This window comes from Coenobita brevimanus, chromosome 78, assembly GCF_032717465.1.
Source record: "Coenobita brevimanus isolate Jiangsu-jjx chromosome 78, ASM3271746v2, whole genome shotgun sequence".
Classification (NCBI taxonomy): Eukaryota; Metazoa; Arthropoda; class Malacostraca; order Decapoda; family Coenobitidae; genus Coenobita; species Coenobita brevimanus.
Window position 1 is genome coordinate 26240038 of NC_137031.1, and position 21490 is coordinate 26261527.

The 21490-nt window shown below is 40.7% G+C and overlaps 1 protein-coding gene across 1 annotated transcript in view; it reads right to left on the bottom strand.

Annotated features, from left to right (window-relative positions):
• Positions 1 to 4102: 4102 nt before the first annotated feature.
• Positions 4103 to 21490, bottom strand: part of LOC145408769 (1,5-anhydro-D-fructose reductase-like) — a 106393-nt gene continuing 89005 nt past the window's right edge. Inside the window, exons 6-9 of the mRNA XM_080279420.1 lie at positions 20870 to 20988; positions 16006 to 16177; positions 14388 to 14485; positions 4103 to 4241 (exon numbers count right to left, since the gene is read on the bottom strand). Of these exons, the coding sequence (XP_080135546.1) occupies positions 4103 to 4241; positions 14388 to 14485; positions 16006 to 16177; positions 20870 to 20988 (528 nt within the window). The remainder of the gene's footprint in view (positions 4242 to 14387; positions 14486 to 16005; positions 16178 to 20869; positions 20989 to 21490) is intronic.

The following is a 21490-nucleotide window of genomic DNA, read 5'->3' on the forward strand; positions in this document are numbered from 1 at the left end:
ATCTGTCTATTTGCCTATCTTTGTATCTGTAATCTTTTTATGTCTGTCTATCTTTCTTTCAGCTGGAATAAGACTGTTTAGTGCAACGGCAAAGATTACAACCCAGTTCAGAAATGTGAGGTAGAAGTTGAAAAATACAACTTTTAGCTTTCAATATTGCCACCATCAGAGAGAGAGAGAGAGAGAGAGAGAGAGAGAGAGATGATGGTGGGAATGGAAAGGAGAGAAAGGAAAGGAAGGAAGACAGAGAGGATGATTAGAGCCAGAATGCAAGAAAGGAGAGAGAGGGAGGTGATGAGGTGAGTACAAGAGAGAGAGAGAGAGAGAGAGAGAGAGAGAGAGAGAGACAGACAGACAGACAGACAGAGACAGAGAGACAGAGACCAGTCCCATTAAATATGTTGAATATCAAATAAAGCCAAAATGATTCCAGAGAACTATAAAAAATGAGAACAAAGAACTCGTATAACAATGTACGACAGAAGACAAATAAAAATGTTATTGCAATAAAAGAATATTTTAATTACATTCCTGTCATTACAAACGACTTTTATCTTCTACTTCCTGGAGAAACGTTATGAACTGGAGGGTATGGATATGGCCTTCATTAATTCATTCGGGAAGCCTTCACGTGGTGGCACCGATATAACCAAGCATCGGTTATTCATATATCCCTCAGCTCCCTCCCTACCCCCGAAAAGGAAGACGATTGGACTGCAGGAGAAGGGCGACTTAATCCTACAGTCCACAGAGATTGCTCTCATATATGACTAGGGCCACAACAACGACAAAAACCCCTTCACTACCTGAGTGTGCTCTCCTAAGCTGAATAAACTCTTGTGGAAGAAGCAAAATATAGGAGAAAGGCGCCGTGCTGATTGAGGCGGTAATTGTTGATGAACTGGTATAAAAACAAAGTGATAAAATGTACACAGTATTATCTGCTTGTGTATATATTTATCCATCAGACTCTAATGTTTATGTGTTTGTGTCTGTGTATATGCCTGTGTCAGCCTGTTTGTAAATCAACTTTTCTTTTTCTCTCTATCACTCTATCTATATATATCTATTAATCTGTCTATTAATCCATCTATATCTATCTATCTATTAATCTATTTGTTTACCTGTCTGACTGGGGGGCCCCAGGCCACCGAAAGCCCTCCCACATCTACTTCCTGTACGCCATTGACCTGATCATTCATAATATTAATATAACAGGTAGAAGGCCATACACAGTGTTAGGGTGTTTATGTATCGCATATTTTCCCTCTGACTCTTTTCCCTCAGTGACATCTCTATATCTATCACTATCTATCAACATGGAGTGTAGGGGGTGTTTGAGGGTGCAAAAGTGGAAATATTTGGATTAACTGACCTAAATGGTGGGATGAGAGTATGGAGGGGGTATATGGGCAGAAGTAGGTGAGAATGAGAGGGCAAAAGAGACTATGTATTGTGTGCAAGAGATGGAAGGAGAATTTAAGACAGTGTGGATCTGTTGGCTCAAGAATTGTGTAGGTAAGACTGAAAGTGGGAATATAAGCGCGGGCGATTATGTGAGTGTATGGGCTAACGAAAGATCGTGCATGCAGAGCGAAAAAGAGTTCCGGACAAATGTGGAAGAGTGCATGGGAAAGCTTGAGAGAAATGAATGTGTGTTTTTGGAGATATGAATGGAAATGTAGGAAATGTGGAGGTGGTTGGAGCAGATGGTGAGTGAGGTGTGCCTGGAGAAGTGGGTGAGAATGGCAGTGCTCTAGGAGACATTTGTGTGGGGAGGGGGATGGTGATAGCCAATACCCTCTTTAAGCACAAAATGATCCACAAGTATACGTGGCGAGTGATGAGAAGGGTGGGTGGTGAACTGAATGAAGAGAAGGCCATGACTGATTATGTGTGTGTGGATGATAGAATGAGAAGGTATGTAATGGATGAAAGAGCATACAGATGTTGATGGAGTGGGCATTCTGACCACCATTAGGTGGTGGTGAAAATCAAGGTTCAAATGAGATGGAGGAATAGGAGGGAAGGACAGGAAGAAGTAGTCCATACAAAGAGGGTGGAAAAGTTGCGAGAGATTGTAAAAAAGGCAGAATATTAGAGAGAAGTCCAGGAGAGACTGAGTAAGTGTGATTTGGAGCAGATGGGTGAGGTGGAAAGTGTGTGCAAGATTATCACAGACGAAATCTGTGCAGCATGCGAAGTGATGTGTAAGGGGAAGAGAAGACGAAAGGGAGTGCAAGGAACAGCATGATGGAGTGAGGAGGTGAGGCAAGCAGTGGCACAAAAGAAGGAAGCATATAGTGTGTGGATGGAAGAAGAGGCATGGAGGAAGTTGAGAGATGGAAGAGACTTATATGTAGAGAGGAAGAGAGAGGTGAAAAGATTAATGAGGGAGAGTAAGAAGAGAGTGGATGAGGACTTTGGAAGGAATTTGAGTGTGAAGTGCAGGGAATGTAAGAACATGTTCTGGAACGAGGTAAAGAGAGTTAGACAGAGTGAAAAGGAGTTAGAAAGGGAGTAAAAGATAAAAATGGTAGATTGATAGTGGAGAAAACAGAAAAAGTATGCAGATGGAAAGAACACTTTACAGAACTGTTAAACATAGACAATGAAAGTAATGTAAGTGTAAGTGGCTGGGGAATAACTGGGAGGAGGGTGGTGAAAAGGGAGGATGAGATCAGTAGGATGGAAGTAGTGGAAGCAATAAAGTCAAAATGGGCAAAGCCCCAGGAGTTAAATTAGTGTGTGGTGAAATGCTGGAGCACTGGGGAGAGATAGAATGGATATGAACGATGTGCAGATTGGCCTGGGAGGAAGGTAAAGTCCCGGAGGATTGGAAGTCAGGTATAATTATTCCCACGTACAAAGGAAATGAGGAAAAAGAAGTGTGTAGTAATAATGGTGGCATCTGTCTTCTTAACGGAATAGGAAATATATATGGTAGGATACTTATTGATAGAGTTACGGAACTAACTTAGGAATTGACTGAAGAAGAAAAGAGAGGTTTTTAGGAAGGGATAAAGTTGTACCCGGTGCGTGTCGGAGGCTTTGTCGTCGTTTTGGCCCCCCGTGCCGGCCATTTTTGACTTTTTTTTCCAGGAATAGAACTAAGAATTGGTTAAAATATGCCTAGTGATGGTAAAAGTGCTCACCTAGCACGCCCAGATTTGCGTCAGATGGCAACTTTCAGATACCGTCAGCGGCTGATGTGGATAGACTGTCCATCTTGGTTTGGAATAGGCAGATGCATGGAGTACTTGCAGTACAGAAACGCAAGCTGGTTTTCATAATGTGGTCACAGTCAAAACTATGATGATGGGAAGCTGGGGTTCTGTATTAATTTTACATTATTTCCTCTTGCTTTATATTGTATTTGTATAAGGCACTGTAACCACTAGCATAAGGCACAATACACATTCATGCAGCACGCACCCACATTCGTTACTGTAAATCACACATTTCTTACGTTATTTTACTTACATTACTTGATTTCATGTTTTACTTCTATTTGCTTACATTTACTTTTATTGTTTTCATTATATACACCATTTACGAATCACTAGCAGTTAGTTCAACGCTTGGAAGTTCTCCATCTTCAACTGGAAGTCGAAGTAAGCACAATATCCTTGGCAGCACGGCGTGACCCAGATTTTGTGTCAGATGGCTACTTTCGGATACCGTCAGCAACTGATGTGGACGGAGTTTTTTTTTTTTTTTTTTTTTTTAAAGGTTCGTAGCTTTATTAACTACAGGCACCACAAGGCGCCGCTGGACACAATGGTGGTGTTACAGTACAGTGCTGTACATGGCAGGTACGAATTATAATTGACAAATATGTCATTGTACATGTGTTCAATAGGCATAACGCCTCACTAGCTAACTAAGCTAATTATACAATTGGTAATAATTGCTGTGAATGTTTCATATGATATTCGGCTATTAAAATAATAGCGAAATAATAATAATAATAATAATAATAATAATAATAAAAACATAGCACTAATAACTAATAATAATAATAATAATAATAATAATAAATAATTATCACTACAGCATCATCGTCATTATAATGTACAACTACAATAATAATGTGTGTAGGTTAGCGTGGTGGTGGGTGAAGAGCCACCTGTTCCTTCATGTAGGTAGTCCAGCCATGAATCAGACGTAGTGCGATGCCCGAAGCAGTGGTGTTGGGTCCCTTGCGAAGGAAGGCAGTGGCGGGGCAGGTAAGGAGTAGTCTATTTTGGTGTACAGTGGGTGGATGCACTGAGTACTTGTAGTAGGGAAATGCCCACCACATCCCACTCAACCCTATACCTACCCCAAGACATCCCACCTACATCATACATACCCCACCACACCCCACCCAATCCAATACCTACCTCATTACACCCCACCCAACCCTATATCTGCCCCACCAAACCCCATCCAACTGCATATATACGTATCCCCCACACGCCACCCCACCCAATACCTACCGCACCACACACCACCCAACCCCATTACATGGGATACACAGTATATTTCACCAAAAAAAAAGGAATGTACATGCACGTTTCCTAACCTTTCATTGCACTTCACTACATTTGTGCTAACTCAGTTGTATGACACACACTCTTCATTACGAGCAAGTGGGTCAGTTTTTCACCATCTATTCACAGAAAACATAGCCAAATTTGTCAATAAATGGGATACACAGTATATTTCACACAAAAATTGTAAATGCACATTTTCCTAACCTCACGTTGAATTTCGCTACCTTTGTGCTAGCTCAGGTGTACAACACGTACTCTTCATTACGAGCACGTGGGTCAGTTATTCAGTGTCTTTTCACAGAAAATATAGCCAAATTTATCAATACATGGGATACATAGTATATTTCACCCCCTCCCAAATCTAAATGCACATTTTCCTAATGTAAATGCAAATGTAAATGGACATTTGTGTGGTAGGTGGTGGCGCCCATCATCCACCCACTTAGTGTAGTAGTACCCTGTGTTTAGGGTAGCTCTACATCGAGTGGCAAGCCAAATGATGTCCTGTAAACCAGGAAATCATTTACAACACTGGGTGGTAACCTTATAATCAACCAACAGTTGTACCCTACGTGACAGCAACTGGGTTGGCGAAGGGTTAGTACCCGTCCCCGGAAAACAGCTAACTAAAAATATGGACAAGAAGCCTCAGACCAGGACTGACCAAAAGATGATGACTAAGAACCGTACAGAGGACAAGATACAGATGGAATGTAAGGGGTGCAAATGATGAGGTGAAAGAAAAAGAGCTTGTCCAGGTGCTTGAGGGTGCGAAATGATGTATGTGGATTAACTGAAACTAAATGGTGAGGTGAAAGTGTGAAAGGATAAGAGTGTGGATGGGGTATATGTGCAGGAGTAGGTGAGAATGAGAAGGAAAAAGAAGGAGTGCGTATTGTTGTAAGTAACAGATGGAAGGAGTATATAAGAGAGTATGGATTAGTTGGTTCAAGGATTGCGTTGGTAAGACTGAAAGTTGGACTACAAATGTGGGCGATTGTGTGCGTGTATGTGCCAACACAAGATTGTGAAAGCAGAGTGAGAGAAGATATCTGAACAAATGTGGAAGTGTGCATGGAAAAGTTGGAAAGGAATGAGAGAGTGTTTCTGATTGGTGATATGAATGGTAAAGTGGGGAATGTGAAGGTGGATGGAGCAGTTGGTGAGTGGGGTGTGCCTGCTGAGATAGATGAGAATGGCAGTGCTTTACTGGACATTTGTGCCGGGAGGGGGTTGGTGATAGCCAATACCATCTTCAAGCACAAAATGATCCACAGGTATAAGTGGTGAGTGATGAGAAGGGTGGATGGTGAACTGAATGAGAGGAAGGCAATGACTGATTATATGTGTGCGAATAAAAGGATGTGAAGATGTGTAATGGGTGCAAGAGCACATAGAGGTTGGGGAAGTGGACTTTCTGACCATTACTTGGTGGTGGTCAGAATCAAAGTCCAAGTAAAATGGAGAAGTAGAAGAAAGGAAAGACGGGAGGAAGGAGTAGATGTAAGGAGAGTGGAAAGGTTACAAGAGGATGAGAAAAAGGCAGAGTATAAGAGAGAAGTGGAGGAACGATTGGGTAAATACAAATTGAAGCAGATGGGGGATGTGGAAGGTGTGTGTAAGATATTCACAGATGAAATATGTGCAGCATGTGAGGTGGTGTACGGGGTGAAGAGAAGACTAAAGGGGGTGCAAGGAACAGCATGGTGGAATGAAGAGGTGAGACAGGCTGTGACACAAAAGAGGAAAGCGTATAATGAATGGATGAGAAATAGGGGTGTGGAAGAAGTTGAGAGACGGAAGAGAGAGTTATATGTAGAAAGGAAGAGAAAGGTGAAAAGATTAGTAAGAAAAAGTAAGAAGAGAGTGAATGAGGAATTTGGAAGGAATTTGAGTGTTAAGTGGAGGGAATGTAAGAAAATGTTCTGGAAAGAGGTGAAAAGAGTAAGACAGGGTGGCAATGAAGTTAGGGGAGTGAAAGTTTAAAACAGGAGATTACTAGCTGAGAAGGGAGAAAAAGTGAGCAGATGGAGAGGACACTTTAATGAAATGTTAAAAAAAGAGAATGAAAGTAATGCGAGTATAAGTGGCTGGGGAATGGCTGGGAGAAGGAGGGAGGTGAGAAGAAGGGAAGAAATCAGTAGCATGGAAGTTGTGGAAGCAATGAAGAAAGTCAAAATGGGAAAAGCCCCAGGGGTTGATGGAGTGTGTGGTGAAATGGTGAAGCATGGGGGAGAGATATAGTAGAATGGATGTGGAACATATGCAGATTGGCCTGGGAGGAAGGTAAAGTCCCAGATGATTGGTAGTCAGGTATAATTATTTTCTTGTACAAAGGGAAAGGGGAAAAAGAAGTGTATGGTAATCACAGGGGCATGTGTCTTCTCAGTGTAATGGGCAAAGTATACGGTAGGATACTTATTGACAGAGGGAAATAACAGAGGAATTAGTTAGAGAAGAACAGGGAGGCTTTAGGAAGGGAAGAGGTTGTGTTGATCAGATATTAATTCTTAGATCTTTAGTGGAAAAGTGTCTAGAGAAGGGAAACAAGTTGAATGCAGCATTCATGGATTTGGAGAAAGCATATGACAGGGTGGATAGACAAAAATTGTGGAAAGTATTAAGAATATATGAGTAGATGGGAAGTTGTTGAATGATGTGAAGAGTAGGTATGAGGGTGCTAAGGCTGCAGTGAATGTGGATAGTGAACTGAGTGAATTTTTCTTTTTGAAGGTTGGGTTGAAACAGGGATGCGTCATGTCTTCATGGTTGTTGAATCTGTATATGGATGGGGTTATAAACGAGAAAGAAGGTAGGGCAGTGGATGCTGGAGTGGCTCTAATGAGAGAGGACAGTGTTTGGAAACTCCCTGTACTGTTGTTCGCTGATGATACTGTGCTGTTAAGTGAAGACAAAGGGGAGCTGCAAGGCTTGGTGGATTAGTTTGGTAATGTGTAAGAAACGGAATCTAAAGGTGAATGTAGGAAAGAGGAAAGTTATGGTCTTCAAGAGAAGTGAAGTCAGTGAATGTACACTTAGGTTAGATGATGAGGAAATGGAAAATGTGAGCACGTTTAAGTACTTGGGTAGTGTGATGAGTAAGGATGGAAGTTTAGAGGGTGAAGTGCTTGAAAGGGTACAACAAGGAAGAAAGGTTGCTAGTTCCTTGAATGCAGTGATAAGAAACAGGGAAGTGAGAATGGAAGTGAAAAAGTTATTACATGACATTGTTGTAATACCAACTCTGACGTATGGAAGTGAAGCTAGGACGTTGTTGAAAGGACATAAGTCAAGAGTGAGAGCAGTGGAAATGAGTTATTTGAGAGGAACCTGGGGAGTCACATGGAGAGAGAGACTGACAAATGAGGATGTGAAGGAGTGTTGTGGTGTGGATGTGGATGTGACAGGAAACATTAAGAGAAACACACTGAGGTGGTTTGGCCACATGGAGCGGATGGAGATTGAGAGACTGACGACGAGAGTGTATGTGAGTGAAGTGGAGGGGGGAGAGAGGGAGGGGAAGGCCAAGGATGGGATGGAGGGATGGAGTGGAGAGGTATATGAGAGAGGGCGGTGTGAATTGGGAGCGGGGCAGTGTCATGACGGGGGACAGGGTGACGTGGAAGCGATTTGTTTGTGGCCACCTCGTATAAGGGATTAAGGCTTCTGGCAATAGACAGATAGATAGATGTCTTCCTAACCTTGCGTTGCATTTCGCTACCTTTGTTCTAGGTCAGGTGTACGACACACACTTCTCATTACGAGCACGTGGGTCAGTTTTTCACTGTCTTTTCACATAAAACATTACCTAATCTATCACTTTTTATGAGATACACAGTGTATTTCACCACAAGAAAATGTAAATGCACTTGTTCCTAACCTCGGGTTGCATTTTGCTACCTTTGTACTAGCTCAGGCGTACGAGACGTTATCTTTCTTACGAGCACATGGGTCGGTCTTTCATGTTATTTTCACATAATACATAGCCTCATCTATCAATATACGGGACACACAGAATATTTCGCCAATAAAATGTAAATGCACGTCTTCTGTAGGTCAATTACGTGGCCCCTACCTGGGCGGTAAGGTGTAGCAGACGATGATTTCCAGACGATCATGTGGTTCATTTTCACTTTCTTTTCACATAAACACATAACTAAATATATCACTGTATGGAATACAAAGTATATCACACCCTCTACAATTATGTATCTCAGGTTACATTAAGCTACCTTTGTGCTAGCTCAGGCGTACGAGACGTTCTCTTTCTTACAAGCACATGGGTCAGTCTTTCACATGATATTCTCATAATACACAGCCTAACTATCAATATATGAGATACACAGTATATTTCAAATATAAATGCACGTGTTCCTAACCTCGCATTGCATGTTGCTACCTTTGTGCTAACTCAGATGTACGAAATGCACTCTTTCCTACGAACAATTGGGTCAGTCTTTTACTGTCTTTTACATAAAACATAACCAAATCTATCACTATATGAGATACACGTATATTACACCACAATAAGTACAGGGACGTGGCCCTTACCTGTGTGCTAAGGTGTAGCAGATGATGTTTCCCTTACCTGAAGACGTTGCAGAATTTTAGATTTTGTTTCACAATACACATAATCAAATCCATCATGTTATGAGGCATGTACTATATTTCACCACAACAGTACATGAACATGCTCTTTATGTCACATCTGCGATATGTAAGGCATCACAAACGATATTTTCTGACGAGCACGTGGTGCAGTGTTTATGTTCATCCACAAAAGCATACGAGAAACATATCACCATAACACTCATGCTTTATTACACAGAGAAAGCATACAGAATAAATATAACAATATGATAAAATCAAATATCCCTATAAACCTCCTCTATTTTCTCCCCTCCTGACAACTGCATGCCGTGGCTGTAAGGCATATGTGACTCCTGCCCTAGCCAATATTTCATCACTTACACTTGTTGCACTATACTCCTTTCTATTGCACAATAACACTATCCACCATATATCAGTATAAAACAAGGATTTCATCAACTCCTTGCCAAATTTTCCATTCCAGACATTGCACACTATATTCACCTGATTCATTGTCACTGTTGATCAATGTTGAATACTTACATTGGGTGCAGGGTAGAGGGAGTGTAGTTGGGAGATGCCGAAAAACAGGGTAGGCCTAGCACAATCTTTGTTGGGCTGATAACAGCCAGGAATGATTCACAGACACCTAATTCCCTATTGTAAACACCAAATCTAATCACAGAGGTGCCCAAAAAGTAAACACAAGCCCTTGGGTATAGTGGAATATGATGCGCACTCAGGATGGAGGTAAATAGAGTATGATTTAAATTCCCCACCACACGCTACCTACTCCCTCGACAGCTGCTGTGGAACTAATCAACCAGTCCGGGCTGCTGCACGTCTCGGGCCCCAAGGTTGCCAAGTCATTAATTTAATGAGAAGCATGGGAACTATGATGCCTCCAAAAATGATGCCAATCGGCCAAAAACTTTTTCTCTGACGAAGGTTTTTATGCTTAAATGACAACAAACGCGTCATCGAGTATAGTCGCAGCCACGCCCACATGACGACAAACGTGTCATCGTGGGTGGAGGGGTTAAACTGCATGCAGAGCAATGAAAAGGTTAGTGCTATGTTTTTGAGATATTATACAATATGTCTTCAAGAAGAACTGTCTGTTTTCAGAGAATATAGGAATGTCGTACACAGAGTCATACAGACACAGACCTGACGTCACAGGTGCCTGTAAGCTAGCTCATTATGAGAAATGCAGATGAAAATATTGACAGAGATTGTTGGTTGAGAGCATAGCAACTCTAAACACCCACCAAATGATCTGGCAATAACCAATTTACATTTGTATATCATTACATTTATTTTCTTTCATGCTCCCATTTTCTCTCTCTTATTATCATGGATATCACAGCCTCTGCGCAAGCCAGGGGCGGTGAAACTACCTCTCACATTCTCTTTACCTTGGATGACTCTACAGTGAGTGACACACTAAAGGTTTACTTGTTCACAAAGAAAATGCTTATGACATTGCATGTACTGCTCACATAAAGTCTCTTAGGGATTAGGGACATTGGTCACCCTTGCCTTAAATGTTGGGACTAAGTATCCTAGCTTCGGGTTACTATGTTCCTGATGGGGGGAAAAAGCACTGGATAACAGATAGCCTCTAGGCTATTAAGGTATCCATGACCAGACATTAATCTGGTAAAATAAGAAGTGGCTGTGAATCCATTCATGTGACACCTTGATGTAAATCGTAAAGAGAATGACACATAGCAGATGTGCTTAATATGTTGCATGTTGGTGGTCTGGGCATACACAGATTTTTTTGTTCTGAAGTTTTTTTTTTTATATATATATATATAATAATGAGTAACTGGATGAGTTGCTCCATCGATGCATTCAGCATCTGATAATTTATTGCCCCTCCAAAACCATAGCGGTATAGGTCTAAGCTACTCACTCCAGGCATAAGAAGATAGAGTGATCAGCCACTAGCCATGATGGGAGAGCCTGTTTGCTTAAGTAACTAATTTCTCTGGGTTCCACAACATACTAAGCGATGGACACGTGGCTCATGCGGTAAAAATGAGGCACATTCCTGTGAGATGGTCATGGTTTATTGCATGAATCATACAGAAGGTTTCTTTCTCTAAGGTACACATGGAATTATAATTATCAACCTTACAAGGAACGTCAGCCCCAAAGAAGGTGTTTGGCTGTGTAGTCTTTGTTATGTACACTACCACCACCCAGTACTCAGAACTTTGGAGCAAAATAGTTCAGCACCCGTATTTATAAAGATTCCGAACCAATTTCTGCATGCAGAGGCATCTCTAAAAGCAAATATGTCCTTCAGTCACTTGCTAAGCATTTTCGGAAATAATCTACTCCATAACTTTAAAAGAGCCCTATGTTAGGGCCGTGTGCTCCAGCATAAGTTTAGTGCTGTTGTACATGTTTGATAGGCAAGTCTCCATATGTCTACTATGGTCATAGGGTGTTTAGGTTTTTCCAGCTCATTCACTTTCATACTAATGCTAATATAATTATGAAGTGTTTGGTAGCTTTATTAGTGAAGGTAAATGTCTATTCTAAACAAGGAAAATATTTTACAAGCTTGTGATCGTTTACAAATACGGCCAGAGATCTATAAAGCACATCAAGTACTGCAAGTATGCAGTGGATTGTCTGAGAAACAACTGTCAAGCATGTGATTATATAAACAGTAGTTTAACAGTCATAAGTGCAAAACAGAAAAATTATTAGAAACTGAACAATGTGAAGTGAACTTAACCTAGTAGCAGGAGGAATAATAATCAGTTAAAGCTTTGTGTGGAACAATCTTAGTCTTCTGTCCGATAAATGAAAGCATTTTCCATACTAATGTGGGCGCTCAGGGTGGCCTTTCAAACTGAAATAAAAACAAATAAAAATTATGGTTTGTAAACTACAGCAGGAATATAGTATGACAGAAAATACTACATATCAAGAAAATCCAGTCCCAGAAAATCCCTTGCGTGGTGATGAAGTCTGAGTCATCGCCGTTTAAAGATAGATAATCGGTGACACATGCATCAAGTTATTACTAAATTTTCCTGTAGAACTCCCTGGCTTGTGGACATACATAAATTCGGCAGCCTCTCCAAACCAATGACAAAGCACTTGCTCTTCACTCAGACGTGTGCCTAAGTCCACTTAAATAGGAGGTGGCTCATGGTCTTGTGAGCAGAATGTCCCAGTCCGAGTCATGAACCTGCCGAAATTGCAGCACTGAACCACGAGAGATGATTGGGAGTTTCGATTATTTAAAGCAAAAGTGTCTTTTCATCTACGCATAAATACGAATCTGCCAGACTGTTTTAGCCAGGCATTGGGCCCTATACTCCAGATAGGTAATTTGGTACTGGTGGACTCATTTGTCATATCGTAGTTTAAACATAATTATCATCTTCCTAACTCAACTTATTTTTATTTTCTTTGGCTTGAAAGATCCTGAGAATGACTATTTGCTTTTTAATTTATTTGTTTTTCTATTTTATTAATCTAGTTATTTGGTGATGGCGGGCAATACACATTCTTGGGCGAATGCTTTGGCTTTTATGATTTACATCTGATCTACCCTCCTTCTAACTTTTATCATACCATTGTCATTCAACACTCCCTTCTGTTTCAATTGTTTGTGTGTGTGTGTGTGTGTGTGTGTGTGTGTGTGCGTGTATGTTTGTGTATAATTTTAAATGATGTCAATATTCCCATATCCACTACAATTGATATCCTAGGTGTTACTCTAAACCCCAACCTAAGGTGGACAGCTTATGTTAAATCCCTTGCTAAAAATGCTTCCCAAAAATTGGGACTTATGTACAGAGTTCGTGAGTTCTTCACTGACGAGCAAATGACCACAATATACAAAAGTCATGTGCGTTCTCAGATCGAATACTGCTCACCACTGTGGAGTGGATGTGGAGCGGTTGCAATGAGGCAGTTCGACAAAATTCAAAATAAAGCCATTACATTAATCAATAATCCTGCCATCACGCAAGACCTTCCTCCATTATCAGTACGTAGAGAAGTTGCTTCTTTAGCATTATTTTATAGATATTTTTACCGTAAGTGTTCAGACGAACTGACTTCAATTGTTCCTCCCCTTCACATTTTCTTCCGAAATAGTCAAGCAGCTGGGAGCTCCCATGAACTCACACTCTCTCCCCCGTAATGCAGAACCTCTGCTTATCAAAATTCATTTATCCCCAGAACTACTACTCTCTGGAATTCACTTCCTGGGAGTTGATTCCCACAAACATTTAATCCACTTCAGTTCCAGTCCAGTTGTTATAAATATTTTATGAATGGGGGATGCCTTTAGGCACATGGACTTATTTTTTTTATCCCTTTGTTTTTCCTTCCTCCATTCATTATCTATCTATCTATATCTATCTATCTATCTATATGTCTATATCTATCTATATCTATCTATCTATATCTAACTTTCTATCTATATCTATCTATCTATCTATCTATATCTATCTTTCTATCTATCTATATCTATTTATCTATCTATAGCTATCTATATCTATCTATCTATCGATCTATCTATATCTATCTATCTATCTATATCTATCTGTATCTGTCTGTATCTATTTATATATATATATATCTATGTCTATCTATATCTATATCTATGTCTATCTATATCTATATCTATATCTATCTATCTACATCTATTTCTTAATCTCTCTCTCTCTCTCTCTCTCTCTCTCTCTCTCCACACAGTCTACTGTATATTGCCCTCCTCCTAACCTATAGTACCAATATCAACTCCAGTTCCAGTTTCACTGTCTGTGCCTCATATCACTCCTGCTTTCCTCCTAACATGAGCCATATCATTGTCAGTTACCAATCACTTCTGTCATCATCTGTGTCTTGTATCTGTCCTACTTCCTTCTAATCCCAATGTGACTTTTCCTCTTTTCACTATGAGGTCTTATTCTCCTTTGTTTTGGTGGTGTTTCTAAGTAAAAACTTAGAAATGGAGTAACAGTATTTCTCATCACTGTTGTTGTTTTGGCCCCAGGCTTATCTGGACGTGAACCTCATGAAATGCATGTTGAAACCGCTTTTGTCCTTCACTCCACCATCCTTCTTTTTTACAGACAAGGAGGGAGCTGAGAGACGCTTATCATACCCGGCCAACAAAGATTAGAGCAGCCAAGAAATATTTGTGTCACCACGTGAAGGCCTCTTGCTCCAGAGACACTTTTCATACTTTTTGACATCAATGAGACTCATGTTACTCACCTGAGAATCTCAGTGGAGTTCATTATACGTCCCGCATCCCCTTCGTCCAGTGATTGCAGTGCGGCCATCTCCATGTCAGTCAGTGTGAACCCCCACACCTGATAAATAAGTTCGGAGACACACGGTTAGTCCTCGTTTAAAATCGCATCTCTTTGCAGTCGCCCCTCTATATTTATGGAATCACCACTGGCGTGTCGAGTTATATGCCTTGTACTGAATCATCCCAGAATACACATATATCAGCTTTGGTGCATTATCAAAGGTTTTTAAGTAATCCCATAGTTAAACGAAAGCTGCATGGGCCGTTCTGGAGGGCGTCGTTCATTTTCGGATTTTCACCATTCATGGGCATCTTAAAAATGCATCGCCAGCGATTATTTGAGTTGACTCTACCAGTCTTGTTATTATGCTGTTGATAAACTACCAACTATTTACCACTTAATGCAGTCATGGCCGTGGTAGATGTGAGTTCTGAAGGTCTGATAAAGGTTATGCTGTGAACATTTTTGCTCTTTACCCTTTCCGTCAGATGATATGCTTTTAGAGTTTTGTTCAAAAGTGTCACCTAAACTGAACAGTATCTGAAAAATACTTAAATGACTGACAAAAATGTTCCAAGTCTTTTGATTCTAAAATCTTTATATATTGAGCATGAAATGCAATGTCTTGTACATAACACGGTAACTAATTAATGTGCCTTATTTTCAGCTGATCTGTAACTTTGACAAATAAAGTATTTCAGGCTTAAATTTAGTATTGCCTTTATGCATCGTTATTACTGTACTTCTATGTATTGATGTGTTAATTTATTAATTATACTAGTTTTATGTAAAGCTGGCCCAGATTTTCGTCTTTCGCAGTTATATCACGAAAAATGCACTGCCGTGGCTCTACATTCTTGTCTCAGAAATTTCTCGTGACTTACTTAATATTCTACTGCTAATATATTGCTACATCTCAGCGGCCAAGCTAGCACAAAAAAGCACGGTGGTCCAACGACGTACCGTTCATTGAGAAAGTGAAACAAAATTCCATGTATTTGATCCCTTCACTACAAGGGTGTCATTAAATTTGTAGTCATGATATCCCGTTTTTTTTTTTTTTTTTTTCAGCCTAGGATTGGCTTTTTAAACTTCAGTGCTAGAGTTGCCTTAGTATTGTCAGTAGCAGAGATCCTTCCAAAGATATTTAAAAATTCTTCTGGTGACAGCTTAGTTATGATGAAAAGATATTGTCCTTAACAGAGGAAATGATGTGCTACAGAATTGCACGTCAGAATAAATATACCCATAATTTTCCCCGACACTGTACTCCTTGCCAACCAGAATGTCCGTAGATTCACACCTTCTGATATTCACCTCTAACTGCGTACGGCAATTTCCTGTTTACTGATTAATTTATGATTTGCACCACCGTATACTTAGAGTTATTCATAAATTTTACTTTTTAAGTGGATGGTGACTAAGAAAGTGCTGCTCTACTGACAAGTGGGCTGGAGCAGAGTATGGCAGAGTTCCTTACTGAGTGATATAAAACAGCTTGGGTGTGGTCAGATTATCATGAAAAGATACCATTCTACTGAAGAAAATACTCAGTGATATGCCACAGAATTGCATACATCAATATTGGTCTTGATTCGAGTCGGGTTTGCAGACTTGGGAATGACGATGACGTTGAGCTGCAGCAGGTAGCGGATGAGCACCTGTGCCGGTGACACCTTATGGCCCTCAGCAATCAGCCCCACCACAGGGTCCTCCAGCGGCTGCTTCCTGTTGGCGGTCCCCGAGGGTCTGTCCAGAAAGTAAGGTTTGTAAAAGAAATGTATTTATCTATTATCTGCTTTTATTTATTTATTTATTAATTTTTTGTCTCATCAGGTGTGAAGCAGCCCGGGGCTAATATAATCTTTCCTGATATTTAAGGCTAGGGAGACCAGACCCCTACCCCCTATATACTGTAGCATTATATGGGCAGTAAATCCCAACAGTCCCTCGTTTGTAATATCTTATGAGCCGTATTCAGCTGAAGCGTCATAATCTACCGTACATTTCGGGGCAAAGTGACAAACCTGCTGCCATCGATATTACTGGGTGAGCGAAAAAAAACTCCAGTAACAACTTAGAGATCAAATCTTTTCAAGGCTCTCATGGAGAATCCTTGTCTTAGTTTGCCTTTCTTTCATGTTGCCTTTTTTTCCCTCACAAATCCATAATATCCTACAGAAAAATTCCCTATTTGTGCAGCGTTGCAAACTACAAATAGCGTTGCCTGAGGCACTCAGGACAAAAAGCAGGATGTTCTCGTTATAAAGCACATCTCTGACCCTGTTGTCATTAAGTCTACAGTATTCTTCAGAAAATGGGCTCTTAACCCCTGCACTACTAATCCATTCATGCTTCCACCAGACAATTTACTTAGCTCAAGACAGATTCTTTATACTGAAGGAAAGTATCACATTAACTTGCCTATTCCTTGCCAGGACGTTCTCCCAAGCTCTCTTAAAATCGAGTAGAGGTAGCGTGAGTAAAACCTACACCTCCCACCATACTGAAGTTCCAAAGTTATTTTGCTGTTTATAATGTGCTCTGCCTGTCACTCTGCAGAGAGAGTACAGTTGTTGTTGTTGTTGTTGTTGACTCACGCTCATCTGAACATAAACTTGATGGCCTGTGTGGACAGCATGCTCAAGCTGCCCTTCTCATACAATCCACCATACAATCACAGGATAGGTAAGGAGCTGAGGCACATTTGTATAACCGGACCAGTTATTTCTGTGCCACTACGTGAAGGCGTCACTCTTCATCACCGAAACTGCAGTAAATCATTCTTGTTATTCTAATTCTTATGCTAATATAATTTTAAGAACTCATTCAGTTCGATGGCATAAGTTTTCCTTTCATTCATGCAGAGAGCTATAGAATTTATGCAGCATAGGAAAAAGGTCTTGTGCTGAAGAGATTATCCATCCTGTTTGAAAAATCTCTCTTACATTATACACAGAGTAATCTTCAGAAGGTATCCGGAATAAAATAAAAACTATTCCCGTGGAAAGTGGTTAAGGTTAAAGTATATAGCACTAGAATTTTCTTTACTGATAATCTACTGCTTGTTCTTGCGACTGATAGGCCGTTCGGACGGGAATGCATTGTAGTCTACGCGCTCTGGTTCGAGTCTAAGAGATGACCAGAGGTACTTCTATTATGTAAACGTTACCAGGGGCGTAGGTTGGTCTCCTACCCTTAAATGATCTGGATTTAAGGAACCTAGCCTCCGATCCCTATGCTGTGAATGGGGCAACATGGGATTTAGCAATTACTGTTTTATTATTTCTCTCTTTTTAGTATGGGCACAAATTCCATCAGTAATTTGCCGGAGAATACCAAGAGTCAGGCTCCTATGACTCATGTGAACGATATCTACCACTGTGTCAACACCCAGGTTCTTATGACTCGCTCTCAGGTAAATAAAATGGTTGGCGTTAGCTGGACTAAAATACTATAGGCTTCCCATCACATAAGAGGGTTAAAATTAAGGCTGATGTGTAACGAGTAAAATAAATAGCTTGATACGGTGTTTTAATAATCCCAAGCCAAAGAGGATAAGAGAAAAAAAAGTGGAGTGGTTAGGGGCAGCTCACAGACCGATACGCTCCGTCCCAAGCAGCCATCATGATAACACTCGAGGCCCTTATCACATGCTTTCCTTATCTTTGGAGTTTTTCCCACGTTCCTTTGAGTAATTGTCAAACATGGTTTTCTGGGAAGCACGGCCACTTCAGATTGAGTTCCCTCTTTTAATATGTTTCTGAGTCCGCTTCTCTCGATGATTCCTAATGGCAAGATAGATAATAATGATTGGAGCAGACGCTGACGAGACTATTACCCATGGAATTTTAACATTATAGCCCATGTCCGTTCCTTAGGCAATTAGCACAGAATTTATTTACTTATTCATTCATATATATGGGGGGAGGGGTATTAGTCAATCTCTGCTCTCATCATTCATGGCAAACTGAACCATGTAACAGCTAGCACTTCGTAGCACGTGTCCTTTTGCTATTCATTATGATTATTGCACATAATTTATATTTTCCTCTTTTATTACTTAGATCTGTTTAATAACTATAGAGCTTGCACTAATAATGTGGAATATGATATCAAGGTGCAATATACTGCATAACTAAATCGCCTAAAAAAAAATATATATTACGAAATTTGTACCATAGAAAATACGGAATGAGCCTTGTTTGGAGGGATGTATTGTTCCAGACTGGCCACGAAGGCTGCGTCTTAGACTTTGCTCACCTGTTACGCCACGCACTAGACCACTAAGGACGTCAAAAGATAACGTTAATTCCACCGTTGTTAACTGTGAATATTTTCCTCCTTTAATGATCTACGAATAGTGTCTCATGAGAGGTATTGGTGGTCGACTGGTTTGGGATGCTGCCTTTGTCAGAAGTGACGGGAGGTCGATCATTGGCTAAAATAGGGCTTAGTTTGATTACCTGAATTTAGTTATAGCGGCTTTTCTTTTACTTCCACCAAACCTACTTCCACCATACCAACCCAAATGCCATTAAATACTCCTCTGCATATACCAAATTACCGGTAATGCATGAGACAGCGCTAGCACGTATTCAGTATGGAAGGTGGGTGTTAATACTGAAGCGATTACAATTGAGAATATGTGCACGTTGAACTGGTGGGCCTCAGGGAAAGGGTTGTTAAGCTTATGACCAAAGTCGGACACGATGAGAAAATATTCGCCGATCAAAGACACTTGCCTCGTGAGGGCGCTAGATTACAACGTACAGTATAAAATGGCTTTGTTTTTGACACACACTGAATGATAAGATATTCCACCATTATTCTCTTCTTCAGTACAGTGACTATTTTATTACTGTTACTTTAAGTAATTGCATTCAGGTTTAAAAAGGCCTCAGGTAGTGAAAGGGTTAGAACCAATCAATATTTTCCTTTGGTTTCAAACGATTATCATCCCACTGAGAAGCAAGTCTCTGCATTTATTATCAAGCAATCAAAGCACACACACACACACACACACACACACACACACACACCGCTCGCTGGTGCAGTGGTAACGTTCTCGCTTGCCAACTGGTGGACGGGAGTTCGCGCCTCGCTCAGGTTGCGAAAAAGTTTCACTGACGAAGTGGGTGGTTACTGTCCCCCTTGAGCAAGGGGACGGGTGTGTGCGTGTGTGAAGGTCACAGCCTTGCCCTTAGATCGGACTATATGAGCTCTCAGCTCCCTCCCGTGAGGGTAAAAGCTGACGATCACGAAAGTGATCCTGACCGACCCGACCCAGTGAATTACACACACACACAAACACACACACACACACACACACACACACACACACACACACACACACACACTACAATGTCGTATGTTGTGTCACCAGTGCTTGTCGTTGCTGCTATTTCGGCTGTTCTTTGTGACCGTACCATTTAAATGGCTTAGGCAGTGCATGGGGACATGTACAGAGAAAGAAATATCTTCCCAAAGTGTGACGAATACATAGCGGAAAAGTTGAACCATCTGAAACACGCACTGATAGACACAGGGTTTTCATAGTATATCGCCAATTGTTAATTTCCTTCAGACGGAACTGGGAAGATGGTTCTTTGACTACAGTTGTGGACATAAGTACCGATTTACTTCTTCATAATAAATAACTACACAACACTCAAAGACAGCATACCTCCGCCAATACCTGGAGCAAACAACTCACATCACCGCCAAAAATTAATAGGCTCTTTGTTGGCCCATGACTCACATACCCACAAAATTTCACTGAAATCTATCTATAACTCTTTTGTTCGCAGAGGCAACGAGGTACTGAACATTATTTCCTGAAACCCCGAAATACGACCCTCGGAGCCAGAAAAACTCCTTGAGATATTCAGTTATGTAATATATTTTCCCACACGTACAGAAATACGAGATGGCAGAGGAAGTTTCATGGACCGTTAGTGGGCCTCGTCAAAGTTGCTGAAGTCTATAGACAAGGAACAGAACTCTGAGGGACATAAGATGAGGCTTCATTAAAGTAGTTAATGTCTACGAGAATGAAGTATCTCGTGTTCGATAAATGTTAGTGAGTGACAGAAGGACAGGGTGACAATTCTGTCAGGACACTAAAATATCTTTAACACACTACATAATAGCTAGTGACATGTATGCTGTTAATATGTAATACAGAGATTTGAGAAAAGTCGTGCCTAAATTCGAGTGAGCTGGAGGAAAGAACAGTGGAGATCCTAGCTAGAGAATATCCACTGTTGTTTCTCTCGAATTTAGGCACGACTTTCCTCAAACATATTAACAGCATATACAGTATGTCACTAGCTGTTATGTAGTGTGTTATGATATTTTCGTGTACTGACAGTTCGAGGTGATCCGGAGTCTAAAGAGTGGATCAATATTCTTGTCTGTGATTGTGGACGTTTAACTCACGGGCCCAAGAACTTTGTTCTGCCGGGTGATCCCAGTGGACTGTAAGCTGTGATATAGATGTTGTGAGCCTTGCAGAACTCATGCAGCTCCTTTTGTTGCAGATACACGTGCATCTCAACCTGCAACGACACGGAGACGAACGCTAGTCAGTGCGATGGGTCATATTGTCCAAGGTCTAAAGAATATACGTTTATTCCCTGCGGTCCTATGACTTCCTAGTTTTTCATAATCTGTGTCCAAACAGTTTTACTTAGCTTAATATTTTACCTCTTCTGCTTCTCACTTTCCTCGCTGGATAATATTCTTATGATTCAAGAGGCCTGGCACGTTTATTTGCTCATAGGTGTATTTCCTTGATATGATGCAGTCAGGAAGGAAAGTGATGGACATATTTTGGATGTGAAACAGGCAGTATGATATTCGTCCAGCTTTCTACACTACATTCAGGATCAATAAATCGCTGACATTTCCTGCTGACTGTGGTGATGTAAGATGATGTATGTAGTATGTTTATGTGATAGGAATATGAAGGACACAACAAAGGAGCCTGAGAGGGAAGGATATTCTGAGTGAAAGGCAGGAGGCAATGTTGACAGGGAAATGTTGGTGAAGTTTAGCTCG